The 24,925-nt window shown below is 45.5% G+C and overlaps 1 protein-coding gene across 1 annotated transcript in view; it reads right to left on the bottom strand.

Moving 5' to 3' along the window:
- LOC138295328 (uncharacterized) overlaps nt 1–24,925 on the bottom strand; it is a 298,639-nt gene that overhangs the window by 69,595 nt on the left and 204,119 nt on the right. The window contains exon 12 of the mRNA XM_069233552.1: nt 15,373–15,519. Coding sequence (XP_069089653.1) covers nt 15,373–15,519 — 147 coding nt within the window. The remainder of the gene's footprint in view (nt 1–15,372; nt 15,520–24,925) is intronic.

The following is a 24,925-nucleotide window of genomic DNA, read 5'->3' as shown; positions in this document are numbered from 1 at the left end:
TGGGTGTGCTGGTGATGGACGTAGTGGCTGTAGATATAGTGCATGCAGGTGTGAGAAGAGACAGGGAGGGAGAAGGGAGACGAGGAGGAGGGGGACACAGTGGAGGCAGTGGATGTTGGTATGTCTGCATGTGTGTGATGCTTGCGTGAGTGCCTCTGGGATGTGTGGTGCTTATGTTTGCCAGAGCTTCCCTTGTGTGCTGAGGTGTGTGCATGCTGGTCTGATGGTGTGTTTGGGGTAGGCTGAGGTACAGGGGATTGGGTCTTTGTGGAGGAAGTTGGAGGGGGGAGGCTAGAGACAGGGACAATGGCTGCCATTAGTGCTGAGGCCAGAGCCTGAAAAGCTTGCTGAAGGGCTGCCTGACCAGAATGAATGCCCTCCAGGAATGCATTGCTTTGTTGCAACTGTCTCTCTACACCCTGGATGGCATTCAAAATGGTAGACTGTCCAACAGTGAGGTACCTGAGGAGGTCAATGACCTCCTCACTGAGGGCAGTAGGGCTGACTGGGGCAGGGGCTGAGGTGCCTGGGGCAAAGGAGATGCCCACCCTCCTGGGTGAGCGGCCACGGGGCAAAGACTGAGGGGCTGCTGGAAGGGCGGTGCTGGAGGGGGGATGGCGGCTGTTCCTGTAGATGCTGGGGGCACAGATGGGGCCGCCACTACAAGGGAGCTCCCATCAGAGGACGAGTCCGTTTCGCTGGTGTCAGCTCCTGTCCCCGCCGTGGAGCTCCCCTCGCCCTCCGTCCCACTGGTGAACTCAGAGTCCGTAGTGTCACCATGCAGGGCCATGTGGGATGCAGCTCCCTCCTGCTCCGGTGCCACTGCTCCTCTGCCTGATGATGCTAATGCACACATGTACAGGGAGACCACAAAAGGGGGGGGGAGACAGAAGAAAAACAAGGTGAGTGCATGTATTACCGCTACCGTTGGCGGACACGACAGACACAGAAGCCCCCTGCACTACGCCGCACATTTGGGGTCCACTATTCAATGCCTGATAAATGGCCTACAAGGCTATGGCCGATATCTGCACACATGGATGTCACAGGAGCCGGACTAGGTGTAATTGGCACTGTACCCAGGTGGGGAAGGTGCCACAGGTTCTGCATGAAAAAGGGGACTTAATAGCACACTCGCCCTGGCCTAGGGAAACCCACAGCCCACCTCCCCCACACAGACATCTCCACTGCGCGCTGAATCAGCAGAATGAGAGTGTACTCACCCTCTTGTTGCTGCTGTGATGCCCTCAAGCACCCATCCAACTCTGGGTACGCCACCACCAGGATCCTGAACATCAGGGGGTCATGGTGCGACGGGCACCCCTCCCACGTTGGGAGGCCATCCCAAGCTGGGCCTCCGCCGTCTTCTTGCTCCAGCGGCGAATCCCCTCCCATCTTTTATGGCAGTGGGTGCTCCATCTGTGATAGACCCCCAGGGTCCGGACGTCCTTGGCGATGGCACGCTAAATATCCTTCTTCTGGTGGGCGCTGACCTACAGGAATTGTACAGGGGAAAAAGAGAAGTTATTACCAACTGCACCGTCACAGTCATTGGCCCGCATCCCTACCCTTGCCTTGTTGCACATGCACTCACCTTCGTTTCATGCATGCCTCATTCTCACCCCCCCTCTCTTTCATCCACCACACTCCACACAGGCATTGCCCATACAGCATGCTCCCAGTTTACTTACCTGTTTGTCTGGAGGACCTTAGAGTAGCATGTACTGGGGGAGGACCCCATCCACGAGTTTCTCCAACTCCTCCGTGGTGAAGGCAGGGGCCCTTTCCCCAGACGCACTAGCCATTGTCTCTTCCAGACTGAGGTCACAGCAGCACTTGCAGTGTAGGTCCTCTCCTGTCAAAGATCAGGTATCGAGTGATTGAACAGATAGAAAATGGCGGTCACGTCCGCGGCGGTGCGTACCGTCACTGCCGGCGTACATCGTCATTGGCTCCTGGGACCCATAGGGTCCAATGTTAACCAATGCAGAATTGCGCTGCGGTCTTCAACCGCCTACCGTGGCGGTGTACAACGCCAGCGCAGTTACCTCACATCCCATTGTCCCACTTTACAGGTCAGGCAGCCGCCATTTCAGGGGCCCAAATGGCTTGAATTATAACTGCGTCACACATACCTAGGCCTCAGCTCAACACTCATACAGGCATAAATCGGGTTATGAATGGTTTTCTGAGTAAGCTGTGTTTACGTACCTCTGAGTTGGTTGACTCTGTGCTCGCTGATGTTCTTCATAGGCACCGTCCGCTGGGAAACGTGAGGAGATGGCGGCATCCTCCGGTGTACAGACTACTGGTGGACTTGTCGACAATGGAGGAAAGGCATGTAATCATCACCTACAGGTTTGATCGTACCACAATCCTGGAATTGTGTGCCCAGTTGGAGCCGGACCTGATGTCAGCTATCCGCCATCCTACAGGAATCCCCCCTCAAGTGCAAGTGCTGTCAGTACTCCATTTCCTTGCAAGTGGGTCATTTCAAACAACAGTGGCCATAGCATCAGCGATGTCCCAGCCTATGTTTTCCAACGTATTGTCCAGAGTGTTGTCTCCCCTGCTGAAAAACATGCGGAGCTACACCGTTTTCCCTCAGGTGGAGGATTTGCCTACAGTGAAAGGTGATTTCTATGCCCTGGGACATATCCCCAACATCATAGGTGCCATTGATGTGACACATGTGGCCTTGGTCCCCCCCCGCAGGAGTGAACAGGTGTACAGAAACCGGAAGAGTTACCATTCGATGAATGTGCAGATGGTGTGTTTGGCCGACCAGTACATCTCCCATGTTAATGCCAAATTCCGTGGCTCAGTGCATGACACTTACATCCTGCGGAATAGCAGCATCCCTTATGTGATGGGGCAACTCCAGAGGCACCGTGTGTGGCTATTAGGGGAGCACCTGGAACAAAATCGTTGGGAATATTTGTCTGAGTCTGGGGATATCCCTAAAGGTTAGTGTGTGTCTAACAGTTTGCAGGTGACTCTGGCTACCCCAACCTGTCATGGCTACTGACCCCAGTGAGGAATCCCAGGACAAGGGAAGAGGAACGCTACAGTGAGGCACATGGGCGAACTAGGAGGGTTATAGAGAGGACCTTTGGCCTCCTGAAGGCCAGGTTCCGCTGCCTCCATATGACAGGTGGTTCCCTATTCTACTCACCAAAGAAGGTGTGCCAGATCATCGTGGCCTGCTGTATGCTTCACAACTTAGCTTTGGGATGACAGGTGCCTTTTCTGCAGGAGGATGGTCCAAATGGAGGTGTTGTGGCAGCTGTGGAGCCTGTGGACAGCGAAGATGAGGAAGCAGAAGAAGATGACGTCGACAACAGGGACTCTGTGATCCTGCAATACTTCCAGTGAGACACAGGTAAGAATACAAACCTGCCTACTACATGTACTTTATCACTACTACCTCTCTACTGTCTGTCCCTTTCACCCAGTGTATGGTCACTGAGTTGTCACTTTCCCTTACGATTTCAGTGATGTGGGTCCCACTGTGTGACATCTGCTTTGTTTCCTCATGGACTATAACTGTGTGACATAGGTATGTTGACATTACTATTGAAAGAGCATTTTGTCACTGTAATTGCTAATAAAACATTTCGAAATCACAAACACCAGATTGTTTTGTGCTTTAAGGGTGTTTATTTAAGTGCTAAATATTGGAGGGTGTTGTAAAATGGTGAGGGGTGATGGTGGAGGAATGTCCATGGCAGAGTCCAGTCTATTGGTCTCACAGGTGCATTGTCCAAAGGGGCATAGGAAGTGGAGCTGGGGCAGTTGATGGATGGACAGGGTTACAAAGTGGGACAGGGGGATGACATTCAGGGTGGTCTCATTTCTTGGCGGGGGTCTTGGCATCGTTCTCTGTTTTTGTCCTGGATCTCAGGGACGATTTGCGGGGTGGTTCTTCCTCTGCAGGGGGTGGGGTGCTGGTGTGGTGGTCCTGTGGCAGTGCCTCCTGTCCACTAGAGCCGGCGGAAGTGGTGGGCAGTTCATCGTCCTGGCAAGTGTCAGGGGCCCCTTGTTGTACCACAGTGTCCCTCCTGGTGTTGAGGACTTCCCTCAGCACCCCTACAATGGTGCCCAGGGTGGAATTGATATATCTGAGTTCCTCCCTGAAGCCCGAATACTGCTCCTCCTTCAGCCGCTGGGTCTCCTGGAACTTGGCCAGTATCGTTGCCATTGTCTCCTGGGAGTGATGGTAGGCTCCCAGGATGTTGGAGAGGGCCTCGTGGAGAGTCGGTTCCCTGGGCCTGTCCTCCCCCTGTCGCACAGCAGCCCTCTCAGTTCCCCTGTTCCCCTGGGCCTCTGTCCCTTGGACCGTGTGCCCACTGCCACTGCCCCCAGGTCCCTGTTGCTGTTGGGGTGGTGGGTTAGCCTGGGTTCCCTTTAGTGGTGGACACACTGCTGCTTGACGTGTCCTTGGGACAGAGGTATGGGCCCGCTGGGTGGGTGCTGTGCTGGTGTTTCCAGAGGGGGGAAGCTCTGTGGTGGCCTGTGCCAGAGTGAGGGGAACCAACTGTTCTGAGGTCCCAGATGTGCTGGGCTGGGCATCTAGATCCAGTTGGACAGAGTTGCTGTCATCACTGTGGGCCTCTTCTGTTGGTGGTGTGGACATGTCTGGACACTCCTGTGTGGTGACGTTGGGTAGGGGTCCTGCAGGGGTATAAAAGCATGATTATTGCATCTGTGTGTTCCATGGTGTGCAATGGGTGGGTGCCTGTGTACCCAAGTGCTTGCATTCCTGTGTGGGAGCTTGTGTGATGATGGTTTAGGGGTGTGTATGGGTATGTGCAATGGCCATGCTTTGGTGATGGGTGTCCATGCTTTGTTGTTGCATGCAGGGCTTGGTGTTGGGATGTGTGGTTTGTGATATTGGGACATTTGTGAGGAGTTGGAGTGATGGGGGTGAGGGCAAAGGTAGGGGTATGTGATGGCATGCAGATAGGGTGGGGGATATAGTAGTGAAGAATTGCCTTACCAGAGTCCATTCCTCCATCTACTCCAGCAAGGCCCTCAGGATGCAGAATAGCAAAGACTTGCTCCTCCCATGTTGTTAGTTGTGGGGGAGGAGGTGGGGGTTCGCCGCCAGACCTCTGAACCACCAGGTGGTGTCTTGATACGACGGAAAGCACCTTCCCCCGTAGGTCGTTCCACCTCTTCCTGATGTCATCCCTTGTTCATGGGTGCTGTCCCACTGTGTTGACCCTGTCCACTATTCTGTGCCATAGCTCCATCTTCCTAGAAATGTCGGTGTGCTGCACCTGTGATCCGAATAGCTGTGACTCTACCCGGACGATTTCCTCCACCATGACCCTGAGCTCCTCCTCAGAGAACCTGGGGTGTCTTTGCGGTGCCATGGGGTGGTGTGGGTGATGTGTGGGGTGGTGTGTGTTGTGATGTGTGGGATGATATTTAGTGGTGTGTTGTGTGAGGTGCGTGGAAGTAATGTGGGTGATGGTATTGTGTGCCTGTGGATGCTTGGTTGTAGTTTGTAGTATCTCTCTCTGGCCTTCTTTCAGAAATTTTGGGCGTAGGGGTTTGTGGGTGATGTGGGTGTGTGTTTTATATTGTATTGGGTGTGTGGGAGTGGTGTATGTATGTGTATCAGGTGTGTGTATTTCGAATTGTCCAATGTGGCTGTGTTTTGTAGATGTTTGTGTATTTTGAGCGCAGCGGTGTGTACCGCCAATGGAATACCACGGTTGGAAGACCACCGCGTGGATTCGTGGGTCGTGATAGTGTGGGCGTATTTCTGTTGGTGTGACGGTGTCAGTTTTGTTTTCGCCAGTTTATCACTGACCTTTGGTGTGGTGGACTTGTGTGGGTGTGTACATTTTGGCGGTAATGTCTTAGAAAAGACAGGAGTCATGCCCATCACCCCAATGGCGAGCACAGTGGGCCAGGGTCCCCCGGTCATGGCCATGGCACCCAATGCCATGTTGGGGGGCCCATTTCAGGGCCACCAATGGCACTTTAAAAAAGAAAACTTTGCTGTACTTACCTATACTTACCTGGAATGGGGTCCTCATCCTCTGCTGTCCCTTTGGTGTGGGTGGGGGTGTCCCTGGAGCCTGGGGAGGGCACCTGTGGGCTTATTTCCTGGTGTTCCACCATGGAAATAGGCCCACAGGGCCCCTAACCCCTGCCCTGACCCACGCATTAAATAATGGTGCAAAGCAAGCTTTGCACCATTATTTGACCCCTCCTCCCCCATGCATGATTTCAATACAGGGGATAAATATGGCACTAAGGCCATAGAGTCATTTTTTGCGCAGGAATGCAACCTTGCATCACATTGACGCAAGGTAGGTTTCAATGTCCAAAAAATTACTTTAACTCCATAACCTTGGTGCTAGATGGGTCTAGCGCCAACGTATAAATATCGAGTCAGTTTTGCACCAAATTTGCATTAAACAAATGACCCAAATTCGGCGCAAAACAAGTATAAATATGTCCCTTAATCTATGCCCTTGTTTATAGACAGGGTTGGATTGGTACTGTACCTCTGCTCACAGGGTTTGTACACCCATAACCACATGATTGCTGCCAGCACTTCTGTATCCCTTTACAGTAGGTGTCACTGTTGCAAATTTGGGCAGAGGAAATATGTCACACATGAGTCCTACTGCAGGACATATGGCAGGCTTATTAGTAAGTAAAACATTTGCAGGCAAATCAAATGAGATGATGATGCAAATTTATCAGCAGACAAATATCACCAATTGTATTTCACAGGAGAACTTCACGATGTGGAGTAACAAATGAGGGAGATAGCTCAATTTGAAAACTAAAAAACTGAAATGTGTCTGTTATATGTAACTGACATATATATATATATATATATATATATATATATATATATATATATATATAACTTTTGCTGCCATAGATTTCAGATTCCATTATTGATGTAATTTGTGAGGTCATGAGAAGCGCATCACAGAGGTGCAAGTCTTACTTATGTCATTTACGTATATATGGTGTATTTTAGAGTTTTATTGTTTATAAATGGTAGTGTTTTTTCACAGCATTTCTACGTTTTTTAAAAATGTTAAGTTAAAATCTAACTACCTTTGTCATGTATGACCCATCTCTACCTTTTGGCCTGGGCCAGGTCTAGCACCCAACCCTCCCCACAGATGGCCAACTACAGTATTAGACTATGCATGGCAAAGGTTGGCCATAGGGCCTGGCCTGTGGGCAGGCCCTGCACCCAACCACATGTGGCAGCCAACCCCTGGCCATGCATGGCCTTTGGCTGTGGGTGGTGATGGAGTGTCTACAGGTCAAGGCTGGAACGCCATCAACATGTACTGATGTTTATGTATAATACTGAGGGCAGATTTTATTTGTTATGTTACTCCAATCGCACTTGAAACTCACATACCCTCCGACTTTTGAAAAGTAATGCACTCTAGTCACATCACAGCAGCATAAATATGCCAAAATGGATTTTCATACGGCCCTTGTAATTTCAATGATGGCACTCAAAAATACCAACCTGTTGCCTTTTAGACCTGAACAGGTTTTTATAATTCAGTGCATGGAGTTACATAGTAGGGGGCATATTTATAATCCCCTAGCGCCACCATGCACCACAATAGCGTAATTTTTATTTACACTAATGTGGCCCAACAAGGTCAAAATCGTAGCTCCTTGTTTACAAAGTGGTGCAATGCATGCATTGTGCCAATTTGTAACTCTTTGTGCTGCATTATTCTTGTGCCAGGCATAATGTACGCAACGGGGTCCTTCCCCTGTTAGGAGGGGGCGGAAAAATGGCCAAAGAATCGAAGAGATTTCTTTGCGTTATTTTGTACGGCACTTTTAATGCCTGCTCAAAGCAGGCGGTAAAAGGGGGCTTCTATTATTTATAATGGTCCCCTATGTACTCTGCAGCGGTAGGGCCAATATTTTGGCGCTACTCCTGCAGAGTACATCAATAGCGTCTTGAAAAATTACGCTATTGCCCCCTACTCTGCACCATGGTGCCACGTATTTTAAATATGGTGCACACAGGGTAGCGGTAGGGGGGTACTAAAGAGCAGCACCACTTGCCATAAATCTACCCCTAGATGCGCTGGAACATGTTTCTGGATGTGGGCAGGTACTCAGCAAAGACTTAACAATTAGCAAATAAGTGAATCAGAGAACTCAAACTGCCAAGAGAGTATTTCCCTCTATATTACCCTTCAGTAATAATCCGCTTATAGCGGCAAGGGAGTTTACATCCATGTGTACCCAGGGGCTCTAAAAAAACTTGGGAAATGGGTACGCAACTGATATATTTTCCTTACCACTTGCATCATGACTCTGTACCATTAGGAGTTCACATTCGTCATTGTGTTAAGTGTGCTGTTCTGTGCCCACTATGACACTCAGGGGTACATTGTGCTACCTTAGCACCGCCATAGCATCATTGCCTTTCCCCCGCGCCATATTTACAAAGTAGAGAAATGCATGCATTGCGCCACTTTTTAACCCCGTGCGCCTCATTATGCCTGCGCCAAGCATAATGTATGCAAGGGGGTGTTTCTGTGCAGGAAGGCCCAAAAAAATGGTGCAGTGAAATTTACATCATTTCACTGCACCATTTTTTCTGTCATTTTTAATGCCTGCTCAAGGCACGCATTCAAATGACCGACCCATGGGTCTGCCTTTGCTTTGCTGCACTATTGTCGCTATTGACGCTAGTACAGGAAAGCGCCGCTACAGTGTCAAGAATTGTGACGATGTTGTGCTAACGACCGCCAGGGTGCGCCGCATTCTAAATAAGGCACAACCATGGTGTCGTTAGGTGGGGCAAGGGTGAAGCAAGAAGAGTGGCACATCAGGACTGATGCACCACTTTCTTGTAAATATCCACCTCAGCATGCACACATGTGCGTGCAATTTGGTGACACGGTACAGATTTTAAAGCACAAAACAATATTGCAGGTTTTTAATATGTGTTGTTTATTTGTTGTAATTTTTAGCTTTCAGGTGCAATGCATAAAACAACGTAACCCCTCAAAATGGGGGATTACGTCATATATATATAAGTAAACAATTGCATTTAAGTTACTTACAGAGGGCACCATTTCTGCCCCTTGGGTTGTCCCCCATAGTAGATTCGATGTTTTTGATTATGGTCCTGATGAATTGCCATTGACCCTCTAGGACACATTTTGTCTACATACTGAACACTGGGACAGTCCACATCGCAGATGTTAGACTTCTTTTTACCTTAACAAGGACATCCACCCGGAATAACATTGATTTGGGTGTAAATTTTATTGATTGGCACCACCCTGATCTGCACTCACAGCACGAAAGAATGACTGTTTTCAGACTGAACACCATCAGACAAACAGACAGGAAAAGATCTCTGTAGAAGAGCCCCCTGGCGGCTGTGTTGATTATTGGAGCTCCCCTCCGACAAAGAGGATAAACCTGTGACCAGGAGTAGTCTGGGGATCCATAGACCCCACAATGCTGATGACCTGATACTGAAGCATACAGCATTGGTGGGTGAGGTACTGTGCATCCTATAAAGGCTACTCCTGTGAAACTGAAGGGACCTTTTTACCATAGTCTGGCTAATCTGACTTCTTTACAGAACAGCACTTCTTGTTTGCTAAGCACAGTATTGACTGGGAAGACGTGTGCTGGACCAAAATTCTCTCTTATTTCCCTCCAAGATATTTTGTTCTTTTTATTGCAGGGGCACTTGCCAGTTTATGAGGTTGCACGGATCAGTGATGATGCTTCTTTACAGGTCAATATGGCTCTATCTGTTGGGCATCACATGATCGATGCCTATCCTTACGATGGCAATTCAACTCTACTGCTGACTGAGTGCAATGGCCCTGCGTTGCGGGCTAGATTGGGGCTGGATTGAGGCTGTCACTTTTTTGCTCAGCAGTTTCTCTTATCTCAGGTGAGTTCTGCCGGTAGTTGCATGTTTATGAGAAGGAATCACTGCTTTATGAGTGGGTAGATTGCCATGTGATTCATTCTGTAATATAGGATTGGGCACTGTCGCTTAATTTGGCAGTTTCTTCCTTCTCCCTGCCTTGCTTAGTACAACTCTTTGCTGTGGTTCAGATCTTTTCATTGCTGTAGAAGGATCGTACACCAGATGCAAGTTGTGTAGTTAAATAAAGAAACATTTCTGATTCCATCTAACAAGAGCCCCACATACAATGCAGGGCTTCTACTGATAACTGTTTTGGAATGGTAAAGAGTACAGTTTAAGAATGAGCAATACAGCATGTATGATGTCCATGCGATCTCCAAAATGGGGCTACAATTAGGCATACACTTAGTACATTTCTTAGAACTTTTGTAAATTTAAGGTTAGATTATGGACCACTGGTATTCAGCTTGGAGTTTCCAAAGAGATCTCTATGGTGTGAACATCACATTATCTAACAAGCTGTAATGGGATCAGAGCAGTGAATCTGTGCCCTGTTCATAGACAGGTTTGTACTAGTACTGTACCTGTCACAGGGTCTGTACATCCAAAGCCACAGCCATGCTGGCAGCACTTTTTGACCCCAAAACAGTCACCGTCACTGTTGCATGTTCTGGGCAGAGGAATGATCATGCAGGTTTATATAACTGTAGGGCACACACCAGACTTATCTGTTAATAAAACAACATTTGCAGAGATACTTCATGACTTTATGATGCAAAGTAATCAACTGTGGATTTCACATGCGAACTACACAATGTCCTCACCCACAGATTTTCAGTAGGAAAAGCATCCTATAAGTCTCAGAATTGCTTAGAAAATGAGAAGGACTTATCAGTGTTATGCCCTGGTTGAAATTACTAACATCGTAACTAAAGATATGTGTACATCACAGCAGACATTCATCACAGTCCCAGTTAGACACACCCGTCGTATGGAAGATAGTAGAGTAACACATTGTATGTATGGAATTCCTTATCTTTTAACACTGTTTTGTGCCATTACTTTTTTGTTGGCAGTGTAATGAATACATGTGAGGTGTGATGTGCCCATTATGCACTTGGCATGCATACATGTGAGTGAGATTGTTTATCATTATTTTTTTATCTTTCAAGTCACATGCATAAGAAGGCGTGACATCTAAAATAGGGAATTATGTTACATACATAAGTAGACAATCCTACTTAAGTAAGTTATGGTGGGAGCCACTTATGCACTTCGGGGTCTCCCTCATAGTAGATTAGGTATGATATATATATCTTGATGTTCCATTAATGGACACATCTAGTGAAAGGATGAGTCTGGCCTAATTCTGCGATTTCTCACAGAATCATATGGAGAGAATGAAGGATTGATGAATATATTATGACTTTCACATACACCCCTGGTGACCCCTAAATGACATCTCTGTATTTAAGGCATGATACCCACGCCAGACAATTTCCTGAGTGCAGTGTTGTTGCTTTCAGAATCTCCAAAGACCCGGAAGTGACACCAAATAGGACTGCAAACAACAGCGTATGAATTCACTTGCAACATGACTTTCTGCCTTTGTTTACTTTAATAGTTAAGCAATGAGAGGGACTGGGAGATTACTGGTCCAGTGTACGTTCTCCCTGTATAGGCACTAATAAAAATAAAAGAGTACACTGTTCCAAAAAGAAGGGAAAAGTCCAGATAGGGCGCCGGGTAAAGGTATATTGTCAGGAGTGCCCTCATGCGTCAATGAAGACGCTAGGCATCATCATCGGGCTTGCTCCTCGCCAGACCGGCACTGCAATATCTGATGGGTCACCATCCCAATGGTGGTGACTCTATACTGAAAAGTGGTTACGCAGATCCGTAGGTATCTGCAGTACGTGCTGACAAAAAAAGGAAAAAAGGAGAGTGCTATGTGGTGTTAAAATTGGCTCTGTATACCCAAAGGTTGAATTTAATGGTTCTAAACTGGCTATCAGGCCAAGATTAAAATCAGTGAAGGAGTGTTTTGGAGGAAATAATGACCCCCGTCACTCCTTATATGCGGGGAAAGAAGAGAAATACTCTATCCTTCCACCAAGGGGTCAACATGTTTCGCGCTCATGCGCTTCATCAGGACCAGAGTTCGTCACTTCTCCTACAAAAGAGAGTGCAGTGTGTGCTGAAAAAGTCACTTACTGTACGTCATTAGTCGTCACGGTCAGGCACCCAATAGTCCGCCCATCCCAGGTGGAAACCAGGCATCCTAGGGACGCGTAGCTCTCAGACAAATGGAGAATGCATTGATATCTTCCTCTTGCCCAGCCGCTAAACCTACCCGGAGACGCGCGCCTGAAAGATTACTTTAATAGTTAGCCAGGGATCATTAGCACATGTAAAAAGGCTTTCTATTTGTGTGTGCTGTTTGATGTGTGTATAGATAAGGGTTAAAAATACCGGCATTAGGTGATTTAGGTGAGAACCAGCTACGTGGCAACCCTACCTGCGAGCTATGTTCTGATACCACACCATTGTCCAGATTCACAAAGGTAAACTTAGACCAAAAGTCTAAGGGACATTTAGCAGCTCCTAGCACCATTCTAATGCCACATTAGCATCATTCTTTTTATACTAATGTGGCATTAGAAGGCCAAAAACGCTGCGCCATATTTACAAAATGGTGCAATGCATGCATTGCACCACTTTGCTACCTTTTGCGCAATACTATGCCTGCACCAGGCATGATGTATGCAAAGGGGGCATTCCCCTGTTAGCGGAGGCAAAAGAATTCTGCAAAGAAAGTCAAGAGATTTCTATGTGTCATTGTTTTTGACACGTTTAATGCCCGCTCAGAACAGGTGTTAAAGGGAGGCTTCCATTAGTTACTCACTGAAGAAAACACAGTGACAGGTCAGGTGTATTTCAGTGATTAGAGTCCTTTAAAATGCCTGAAATTCCCCAGTTTTGCATGCAATGTGGGCAATGCACATTGTAACATGTGCCACACCCAGTGTACCCGTTTACTGAGGGAGCTTGATTAAAAGCTTTTTTCCAAAAGCTTTTAATCAAGCTCCCTCAGCAAACGGGTACAACAAGGAATATGGTGTGAGGTATGGCGTGTCTGCAGTGCTTAGCATAAATAGCAAATTTCAGTGGTTTCATGGTTTTGTATTCACTGAAACATAAGCAACCTTTAACTGTGTGTTTTTCTGTGAATTGATAGGTTTTTTTTAGTTTTTTTAAATGTATGTCATTCACCTGCCATCGACCTTTCATCACTGCATTTTGATGAGCACACTATGAGTTGCCCAGAAGGTTTGATCTTTGGCCTGACCTGCAGCACCTGCCCGGGTATGAAAATCAAAATTTTACACTAGTGCACCTAGGCCCAGATTTAGGAAAAGTGGTGCTTCATTAAATGAAGGGCCACTTATCTTGTGCCAATTGCGCCCCCTTAATGCCACCATGTGTGCGCCATATTAATGATACAGCGCACGTTAGGATCAATAGCATCATAATTTCTAATTGGCACTAATCCTCTAAAGTTCATAGAGGCCCATTATAAAACAATTGTGTGCCTCAATTTAATGCCTGCACTGAGCAGTCATTAAATTTACGAGAAAAATGGCGCAGTGGAATCCCACTTTTCTGGGTCTCCTAATGGAGGAACACCCCCACCTTGCATTCATTATGCCTGGCAGAGGCATAATGTGGCGCAAAGATTTACAAAGTGGTGCAATTGCGTGCATTGCACCACCTTGTAAATTGGGCACAGCGTTTTTGCCAATCTACCTCCGCATACCACAAACAATGATGCTAATGTGACACTAGGTGGCGCTAGGCCCTTCCTAAATTTGGGCATTAGTTTTTCCTGAATGTGATCTCGTTTTTCTTGTTAGGGTCGAGCCTGCATCGCATGCGCTTGCTCATGCGTTTCACTTGTGAGACGATTTAGGAGTTAGAAAAGGGCTTGGAGCCCCGTCCATGTCACATCAGTGTCTTTCATTGGTTCGTGGGCTTGCCTGTTAAAATCTGCTTGCTTTCATTAGTGGAAGGCACGCATACGTCATGCCTTTTCTGGTGGCTGGCCCTCCTAGAGCGCAGTGACCAAGTACTGAAAACATGCGAGGCTCGCTGTTTCCCGTCAGGTTTATGGACTACTTTTAATTTTTTTTTCACAGCGCGATCTCTCTTGGCAGGAGTCGAGAACACTACACATAACATCGACCCTGTTACAAAGTTAATTACACTTTTAATGGTTACGTAGATAATTGCACTTTTGCCGATAGGTTTCACTACGAGTGAACTATAAGCAACTTGATTGTGCGTTTTTTTTCCATTTAATGCGGCAAGAAAAATCCGGTTAGGAGTTAACAACTGCTAATAACTCTCACTCAGAGGAATGCAAGACCCTGTTGCATTGCAAATGCTTGTTTCAGAGAGCCCTGAGCACCCACCTGGAGTATAGTGTGGCACGTCTCACAGTGCCCTCCCATTTCTGTAGAAATTAATTTTCCTCAGCTTCGTGTTTGTTGTTTTGTATTTTTTACAAAATTGTGATTATCAAACTTTCAGGGAAAAATTATACCCTTTACCAGGCAATTTAGTTGACAGAAACCATTTTTCAAAATTGTGATTTCAAATGGCTAATATATACAAAACAATTTCAAACCATTTCACTGGCATGTTTTTTAAATGTCAATCTCTCAAAAACTACTGAAAGGATTTACAGGAGCATGCTTTCCCAGAAAATGTCCAGTTTCAAAGTGTGAATAGGTTCAGTTGTTGTAACTGAGAGCAAAATGTATAATGGGATCTAAATGGGAAAGCTCATTTTTTGACTCCCTATCACCTTAACCTTTTTAATGTGCACAGGTTCGCATGAAGTGTAACAACCTGGACCTCACCTCGCTGAAGTAGGCAAAGGCCAAATTTGCCGCACGCTCATCCAAAAAGGCCACGTTTATGGGCAAATAAAAAAAGATTTTTCTGTGGAAAGTGTAGTGTGAATCATAACTACACAGTATTGACTGTCACTGTGTAATAATGGAAGACAATATGGAATAGAACGTTTTTGTTCTTTATACTCGAGAATTTTGAATTGTGTTTTTAATTCATGCTCAAGTGCACTCATATATATACTCCTTAAATTGTGCAAAGCAAGAAAAATATGAGAACAGCAGGAGAAAGAAATCACATTATGTGAGGCCAATAGAATTATAAAGTTATGTTATGCCATGTCATTTATCTTATGTAATGTTATGTTATGCTATGTCATGTCGTGTTATGCTATCGCATGTAGTATTCTGTAATGTTGGTCTTCTAAATCCCAACAACTCACTCAAAGGTTTTTGGGTGCTGTATGTGGAGAGGAAGCAGTAGAGCTTAGTAACTGACTCCAGACCCCCAAGATGGTAGATTGTTTGAAGATACTTTACCTCTCACAACAGACACACATTTGAACCCACAGAGGCTGCAGCACTTCTTAGTCTTCGGACAGTCTGTGTCGCTTTGGCACTTTGGGGGAGGCAGGGGCAGATTGCACGCAGCTAGTATTTTGGGGCAGGTCCCCGGATGTGGTGCATCTGTAAAACACCAACAGGATTGAACTAAAAACACAGCCATCTTGAGCTAACAGCACAACTGCCACAGGCTGTTCACAGATCATCACACTGAATTATCCTTATAGATTGCTTGACTCCTTTGGAACTAAAGGGAAAAAGCTTCCAATATCTTCAGAGAAACTGCACACAGCTGAAACTACCATCTCTTGTAGGTTACATTAAGGTGCCTCATATAGAACCCCTTTCCTCCCTCTCATATCATCCTCCTTCTCCCTCTTCTCCTGCTCCTATGTGTCTTCCCCCGCACTATTTTCTCTGTGACTCCTCAGTCTACAGCTCTTCTCTAGCACTCCTCATTTTACTTCTGTCCTATGTACACTCATCTCCATACTGCTGATAGCTCTACTGATCTCCACTCTACCCTATTCTTTCTATTGCTGTTCTCTCTCATGTGCCTTAGGCCATATGTATGAACACTTTTTCCGATTGACACAGAATGGGAAAAACCCTTTGCTACATCTGGCCCTTAATCTCCTATTTCTTGCCACTCTTTTTTCTATCACTCCTCACCCCTTCACTTCAACGTACCACTCCTGACTCCACTGGACCTCTCTATACCACTCTTTTCTAGCGCTCCTCGCTGTCCAGAATTTTTTCGACAGCTCTTTTCTCAATCGCTCCTTATTTCACCATGTTTCCTAGCATCAATCTTCTCTCTACAGTTCATCAGTCCACTGTTATTCACTCTACTGTTCTTTCTTCTTCTATTCTTTCTTCTACTCCTTGCTCTCTTATTCTTCTCTCAACTGCTCCTCTTTCACATGCTTCACTCTACGTCTCTTTTCTATACCACTCATGACTCCACTGCTCTTATCAATACCACTCCTGACTCTTCTGCTCTTCCCTATACCACTCCTGATTCCACTGCTCATATTTATACCACTCCTGACTCTACTGCTCCTCTCTTTACCACTCCTGACTCCACTGCTCTGCTCTATACTACTCCTGACTCTACTGCTCTTCTCTATCCCACTCCTGACTCTACTGCTCTTCTCTATCCCACTCCTGACTCCACTGTTCTTCTCTATACTACTCCTGACTCTATTGCTCTGCTCCATACAACTCCTGACTCTACTGCTTTTCTCTATAACACTCCTGCCTCCCATTCTGTTCTCTCCTTTTTTTTTCTATACCACTAGCACCAACGCAGGCACCCTTGTACCATGGTGCAAGGGTGTCTGACTTTTTGGCAGGGCTGATTTATGCAGGAAGAGGCACCTACACAGAAACAATCCATGGAGGTTTTGTTCCTCTTTGCATGTGTGCTGCAGAATGCAGCACACGTAGTATGAGAAAAAACATGGAGAAATAAATATATTTCTCCTCGAACCTCCTCCCCTGAGGAGGTGTATGATTTTCATGCCTTCTCAAGTTTACACATCTTTGTAAAACTCAGAATGTGCCAAAACCCATGGATTTTGCATGGGAAAACCCACCACAATGCCCATGGAGCTCCCCCCTATCGTGGTGTAAGGAAACACAGTGACTTGTGCTGCATTGCCTTACACCTTATCTATGAGGCTATGAAAAGCTGTGCGTGGCTTCGTAGATAAGGGTCTGCACTCTGCAGTGCCAGAGCACCACAAAGGTGACTCACTGTCGGAGCATGGAGCTTGTAAATATGCCCCTATATTTATAATATGTCATAACAGAACTTTATGTACAGGGTCTAGGCCAAGTGGGATTGGGGGGTATCCAGACACTCTCGAAATAGGGTCAGGGTTTACATTTCAGAAATGTAGTTGATAATCTACCTAAACGACAGCTGTGATGTAAGCTAGTGATAATATTATCCCAAAATGTGAATTTTAATTGGGTTTTGGAAGACAATGTTAGGAAGGAAGGGTCAGTTCAGAAAGTCCAAAGCCACAGTTTGGTGAGCCAAGATTCAATATACCTGAACCAGGGAAAAGTGGTGTTCTCATCTAGTTCCAAAAGTTCTCTCATACCCTTCTGATATGGCGCACGCTCCTGTATTGTCCAAATCCTCAGCCAGAAGAGAAGAGGCCTTAACACTGCTAGATGCTCTTCTCTCTTGAGTGCAACATCATAGAACATGGGGATAAGGGGATTGCTTTTGGGACACGTGTTGTCACTCTGGGTCAGCCTTTTCACATTTGAATGTCCCCAGATTTAGGCACCATATAGGGCCACTACTTGTGCTTTTAAGTTATAGAGGTCAATAGCGGGAAGACTGGCCTGGGCAATGTTGCATGATGATTGTTAAAGATTGCCATAGCTCCATGCTGAAGTACTGCCCTTTGTTTTGAATGTGCGAAGTACAGGATAATTTACTATCAAGCATAATAGCCAGACACTAAAGTTTTGCTACACGTTCAAACATCTTCTGCAGAAATAAATCCCCTCTGAATGAATTGTGGGGTCTGATCCCCCTAAATTTGGTCTTAGTAGCATTAAGCTCCAGTCCCTTGTTTTCACAATATGTGTTAAAATTATCCAATAATTGCTGCAATCTTCCAATCCTCCCTAACCTGCAGGGCCCCATTATTCCTATACAAGAGGTTACACAGCACTCCGTTTCTCAATCCTCACCCACTGCCTTTCTGTTATTCCAGCACAGGGCCAGGATTAAGCTCTGTCTATACCCCTAATCCTGATCTGAAGTGCCCCAATAATGCTGTATCAGGGTTCACATACACCTAATGAACCTCCTGCTGTTCTGCGGTGCCTCCTGCTGTTCCACACTCTGACTTCTGTTTGAGGATGTAGTGGAACAAATTAAATCTATTCTTACATGCCATCTTCATTTGGGAGGTTCTGTTTCACTTAGCTCACTCCTTTCTTTCCTTAACTCCCTTTACTCTCAATATTTTCTTTCTTCCTCCCTTTTCTCTTTCCAGCTCTTAAAATCCACACATTAACAGTTTTGCTCTTTCTTTCAACTGTTTATTTCTACTCCTCTCCTTTTTTTAATTTCCCTCTTCCTCTTGCTACTTCCTCATTCAAACTTATAAAAACGTATATATTTCTTTCCGTGTTTCATTCCTCCTATTTTCTTCAGGTGTTGATTCTTTCACTCTATTTTCTCTTCCCTTCATTCTTTCTTTGTTTTTCTTATTTGCTCTTTCCTTTGACTCAATAAACGTCCTTTCACTTTTTTTTTTAGATCTTTCTTCCTTCCTCTGTTGTTTTTCTTATCTTTATCTGTCAATTCATGTTTTACTATAAATCCCTCTTTTTCCTATCTGTATGTGGAAGCCACAAGTTACTAGTCGGGACCCTAAGTGTCAAAGTTGTTTTCCAATTCTGTGTCTGTGGGAAATGTGTTAGTACATACATGCCCTGGTTCTTTTATTGTGTGTTTCTCTCACCATCTCTCTTTATTCTCTGATGTAAATTTTTTTTTCACACTTCTTTCATTATTTTTTCCTCTTTATCTTTCATTCAGTAGCTTCCTTCCTTTTTTTCCTTTGTATCATGTTTGCTTTAGTCTCTTAGTTTTGTTTTTATTTTCTGGTTCTTTATTTCCCTTACTTCTTTTATTTCTTTGTGACCCATTTCTCTTTCTTCCTTTTGTTTGTTGTATTCATTTTGCTTCTCTTTTTCTGCCCCATCCGCTTTCTCTCCTGAGGTCTAGTTATCAAAAGAGCAACAGGTGTAGCACCGGGACCAGAAACCTATGGGCTTCACTCAACTCTAATTACTGCTCTATTTTCCTACCGAAATTGCAGTCAACCATTTTCCCTTCTTACTCCGGAGCCCATGACAATGTAATAACGCCACTTGTCCTCTCCATATTTACTCCTGACTCCCTCTTTCCTTTCACCCTCCAATCCATCCCAAAATATATTTTTGTTATGGTGCTTTGAGCATTACACTCTCATGCCAAAAGTTTATTTCTGATAAAGGTTTATATGATAAATGTATATTTTTTTAAGATAGAGGAATAAGGTAAATGGAGGTGCTTTAGTTAAATCCTGGACCACTGGAATGACATGGCAGGAAAAGATGAAATTATGTGGCAGGGTTGACCAATCTGTGTAGCAAGAAAAGTCCAGTTATGAATGTACAATGCCAGTCGTTCTAACTCAAACAAATTTGAGATCCATTGCATTGAAAATGCTTGTTATACAGTACATGTAAGGCACCCCTAAGGTAGGCCCTAGGTAGCCCCAGGGGCAGGGTACAGTGCTTGTTAAAGGTAGGACATGTACTAGTGTGTTTTTATCTCCTAACAGTGAAATACTGCCAAATTAGTTTTTTTGCCTTTGGAGGCAGATCGAAATATATAGTGTGGGGTCTTTAAACTCACAATTTAAAAATACATCTTTTGGAAAAGTTGTTTTTTAGATTGTCAGTTTGAAAATGCCACTTTTAGAAAGTGGGCATTTTCTTGCTTCTGTATTCCCTCACTGGGTCAGACTGGCAGTAGGCTGTTTGTGAATCTACACTAGACAGTCACAGAAATAGAGCTAGGGTGTAGCCTGCAAATCCTAATGGGCCATCTGGGCTAGCGTAGAAGAAGGAGTGGTCACTTACACCTGAAAGGGCTGTGCCTGCCTTCACACAATGCAGTCTCCAACCCCCTGGGGTGAGTCTGGTCAAGGCAGGATCTTGTGAACAACAGAGACGTTACTTTTAAGTTTGCCTACTTCAAAGGCAGCAAGGGGTATAAGTATTGGACCCAAAACCCCAGATTTTTAGATTGCTTTTGGATACAAGAGGAACCTCTCCAAAGGATACGAGCTCAAGAGCTAGAGGAGGAGTATTGCCCATTTGGCTGTGACTGTGCTTTAATGCGTTGGTCTGCAGTTGCTGCTTCTGCCTAAAAGAGGACAAAGGCTGGACTTTGTGGTATATTCCTGCTAGTGAAGTATCTCCAAGGGCTTGGACTGAGTTTGCCTCTTGTTTTAAAGTCTCAGGGCCATCAAAGATTTCCTCTGCCATCACCTGGACTCTCTGCTGAAACTCTTACACTGCCAAGTGGTGCCCTACCCAGTTCCTGGTCTCTTGAAAGGTGAAGCTGGTGGAACCCACGTGGAAATCCACGCACAGGAGCCGTATGGGGAAAATATCAACACACCACCTGCAACCCGACTTTAAAAATGATACGCCACCTGCATCGCAGCTGAATATTGATGTACCACGTGCATTGTGGTTGAGAAATCGATGCATCACCTGCATTGCAGCTGAAGAAATGACACAGTATCCACTTGCGGCAGCTGAAAATGGCGCAAACCCCACGCAGCACAGGTTTCCATCACCGTGCAGCTGGAATTTGCACGCATCATCGCTAGACGTCAAAATCAACGTGAACCTGCACGGATCGGAGGTACCGCTTCCAGAAATTGACACATCGCTCTTTTGTGGGAGAGAAAACCGGTGCATAGAAGAAACGATGAACGGTCCTCACTTGAGAATATGGAATTGACATATTTCTGACTTTTCTTCACGCACGTTGGCCCGTGCAGCTTTATTTTTGACGCAAACCAGGTACTTTATGTAACAACAATGTATCCATTGTTTTTTATGGACTAAGATTCTATATTTTAATAATTCATAACTTCACTTGTGTATGTTGGTTTTTATTTAATTTTGGTCTTCTTTGATTTAGATAAATATTGGCTATTTTTCTGAACTGGTGTGGTGTCCATTTTGGTAGTGTTTTCACTGTATTACTGTGTGTTTTGGTACAAATACTTTACACTTTGCCTTTGAGATAAGCCTGAATGCGTGTGCCATGCTACCAAGGGGGTGATCAACGGTTACCTTAAGTGTATACCTCCAATGCCCTGACTAGAGTGAGGGTCCCTGATTAGACAGAGTGCAAACTGACTGCCAACCAGAGACCCCTTTTCTAACAATTCCCCTTCCAAGAACTCTGCCACACTCTATCAGACTATTTGCACAGCAAGATAGCCAACATCTACAACAACATCTAGCCCCAATTCACCAATATTAACTTCAACAACCTCAACCCAACCACTCACACAACCAAATAATCACCACATGAAACCAGATCACCACGTACGACACTGTAGCCATCATGTCCACCATCCACTCTGGAGCACACACCAATCCCAGTCCCCACCACTTATTCAATCTAGGAACTAAGGAATTCTGTACAGAACTCACCAACATCCTCAATGCCACCATTACAATGGTAGCCTTCGCTAACAGATTGAAGCATGCAGAGGTAAAACCGCTTCTCAAGAAAAGCTCTGCGGATCCCAGTGAACTGAAAAATGACTGCGCCACCTCACTGCTCCTATACACCACAAAAGTACTCAAGAAGGCCATCAACCACCAGCTCACAGAACACTTGGAGAAAAACAACTTCCTTGAGGCCTACCAATCCAGCTTCTGCACCAACCACAGTACAGAAACTGCCCTTATCGCAGCCAAAGGTGACATCAGATCTCTCCTTGACCACAGAGCAGCCCTGACCCTCCTCATCTTATCAACAGCATTCAATACTGTATTCCACAACACCCTCCTCAATAGACCAAACAGCATTGGTGTGCAGGAAAATGCCCTCAAATGGGTTGCCTCATTCTTCACAGGATGACTGCAGAGAATCCACCTACTGCCCTTCCCCTCCAAACCTAAGAGCATCATCTGCAGTGTACCCCAAGCATCAACACCTACATGGCTCCCCTCACTAACATGTCAGATCCCAAAAATTCAACATCATATCCTATTTAGGCAACAGACAACGCATCCTCTTACTCCGCAAAGACCACCACCAGAAGTAATTTCTTCAATGCCATAACCAGTTTCGCCAAATGGATGAGAACTAGCTTACATAGCTCTGATATACATTTTCCTATGCACCTTGAACTTTCAAAGATAGCACTTTAATATACCAAACTATTGCATTTTAGACTTAAATAATTTATTTTACTTGGCTCATGGAGTTACATACTAGATTTGCTGGCACGTTCCCAGGTATCATTATGTTATACACTGACACAGTGACGCAACGCACTGCTATGTGGATCAGCCTCAGTTTCCATGAAAAAGCAAACCACCCTGCTGCAACCCATGTTGGAGTTTGTGGATGTGGGTAGGTATTCAGCAAAGATTACAGATTGCCAAATAAGTGAATCAGAGCACTCAAAGTGCCACATTGGTATTTCCCTCTACATTATATCTCAGTAATATTTGTATTGATCCTCCTAATAGCTACAGAGGATTCTTTTATCCATGTATACCCAGGGGACCTGAACAAACTGGGGAATGCATAAACATCTGATATATTTTCCTTACTATTCGTATCATGATTTTGTTCCATTAGCGAGTCCCATCTGTCACTGTGTGAAGTGGCCTGTGCTGTGCCAGCTATGACACTTAGGCCCCCTTGCGGATGGCGGTTGGACCTACACCAATGCAGTGGTCCGAGTGCCATATTTTAACTCTGGCAGTCGTGCCATGATGGGACCACCAGCACTGCCAGGATCAGAGATCTCGGAGGTCTGGTAGTTGCGGCGGTCATAATCTGACAGGGAAAGCCCTGCAAGCACAATTATAACCTCGTTCTCTGCCAGCCATTTAATGGCGGTAACTCTGCCATAAAAAGGCAGGCAGAGAACGGGTGCAGGGAGGAAATGGCACCATTTACGTAGGTCAAAATATTGGTTCCAAGGTCACAGTTTTCCACACTAACATGCAGGGGGGCACCTCAGGCGTCATGGATTTCTTCTGGCAGTGTGGAGAACTGGTGTATGCACAGTTACCACACAACTGGGGTGGGATCTGATGCACAGTAACTTTGCATGCTCCAGTTTTGTTTATCCCTGGGATAAACATATCTGTTTTACATAAACACCCCATGAGCCTTCGAATGACTTTGCTACATCTCAACAGAAGAACGAGAACTGCAGAATATTACGGTACAATTACCTGGAACGAAGTTGCCCAAGAATAGAGGCTGTTCAACGATGCTGAACTTTTCTTTGGGAGCGTCCTGCCATTTGTCCAAGCTAAAGCAACAGCTCGTTGAATCCAAATCACAAGGTGGTAGCTCCTCAAACTCATCAACACCACCAATGATGGCTTCAGCCATAGAAGAGGAAGTGTGTACCCTAAGAATGATGATGCTGCAACACCGTCACGTACTGGACCTTATGACAGTCATGCAAGGTAGGGTGCAGCAAGATAAGATCTGCATGCTGCACGTTCATCCCAGCAAATGATAGAGAAAATCGAACATCGTCAGAAGCAATACAGACACTGCATAATTTTGATACTAAAATGATAGAGGAAGGAGGTGCACCAGATAGTGGTTCAGTGGTTGGTTTGCACCACTACCATCATGGATGTCGGGATTGTTGGGGACTTTGGGCCAGATGTACGAAGCCGTTCGCATGTCGCAAACTGCAAAAATTGCAGTTTGCGGCATGCAAACGGCCGAACGTGATGCTCATTTACAAATTGCGAGTCGGTACCGACTCGCAATTTGGGAATGCGACTCACAAATAGGAAGGGGTGTTCCCTTCCTATTTGCGACTGCATCGCAATTCAGAGTTGCTTTGAGACCGCGAATTCAGTCGCAAACCAACTCGCAGTTACCACCAGTGTCACACTGGTGGTAACTCATTCACAAAAGGGAAGGGGTCCCCATGGGACCCCTTCCCCTGTGTGAATGCCGGAAAAAATATTTTTTCAGAGCAGGCAGTGGTCCTATGGACCACTGCCTACTCTGAAAAAAACGAAACCAAATGGTTTCGGTTTAGTTTTCGTTTTGCAGCACGTTTTCCTTTAAGGAAAACGGGCTGCAAAATGAAAAAAAAAAACTGCTTTATTTACAAAGCAGTTACAGACATGGAGGTCTGCTGACTACAGCAGGCCACCATCCCTGTGAGTGCAGGGACTCGCTATGGGGTCGCAAACTGCAACCCACCTCATGAATATTGATGAGGTGGGTCTTTGCGACCCCATAGCGAGTCGCAGAAGGTGTCTGAGACACCTTTCTGCATCCAATTTTGCGAGTTGCAAATTGCGAGTCGGTCAGACTCGCAATTTGCAAGTTGCAAAATTGGTGTTTCCTACATCTGGCCCTTAGTTACCAATTACTGTGATCTTGTTAGTGATAGATTGTATGATACAAGTAATTTTAGCATGCATTTGGAGAATAACCCCTAAGGTGGCAGGGACGTTTTCAGTTAGAATTCCAACACAGGTAGTAGATTAGTAGGACAACATGTATTACCTGCTGCTAAGGGCAGGTCTGAATGAAGTAGATGAAATATCAAATAGAGAGGGGAATGTTGTATGGTACCACTGTGCGTCATTCCATAAATATGACACACGGATGGCTTTAAGGAATGGTGTTAGCCAGTGTTGAGAAAAAGGACACACAACTGCATTAGTGCAGTTGTGCGCTATTCTTCATTTATATGGGCCT

This window comes from Pleurodeles waltl, chromosome 5 (genome assembly GCF_031143425.1).
Source record: "Pleurodeles waltl isolate 20211129_DDA chromosome 5, aPleWal1.hap1.20221129, whole genome shotgun sequence".
Taxonomy (NCBI): domain Eukaryota; kingdom Metazoa; phylum Chordata; class Amphibia; order Caudata; family Salamandridae; genus Pleurodeles; species Pleurodeles waltl.
The sequence above is the reverse complement of the archived record's forward strand: the minus strand, read 5'-3'. Positions and strand labels throughout refer to the sequence as shown.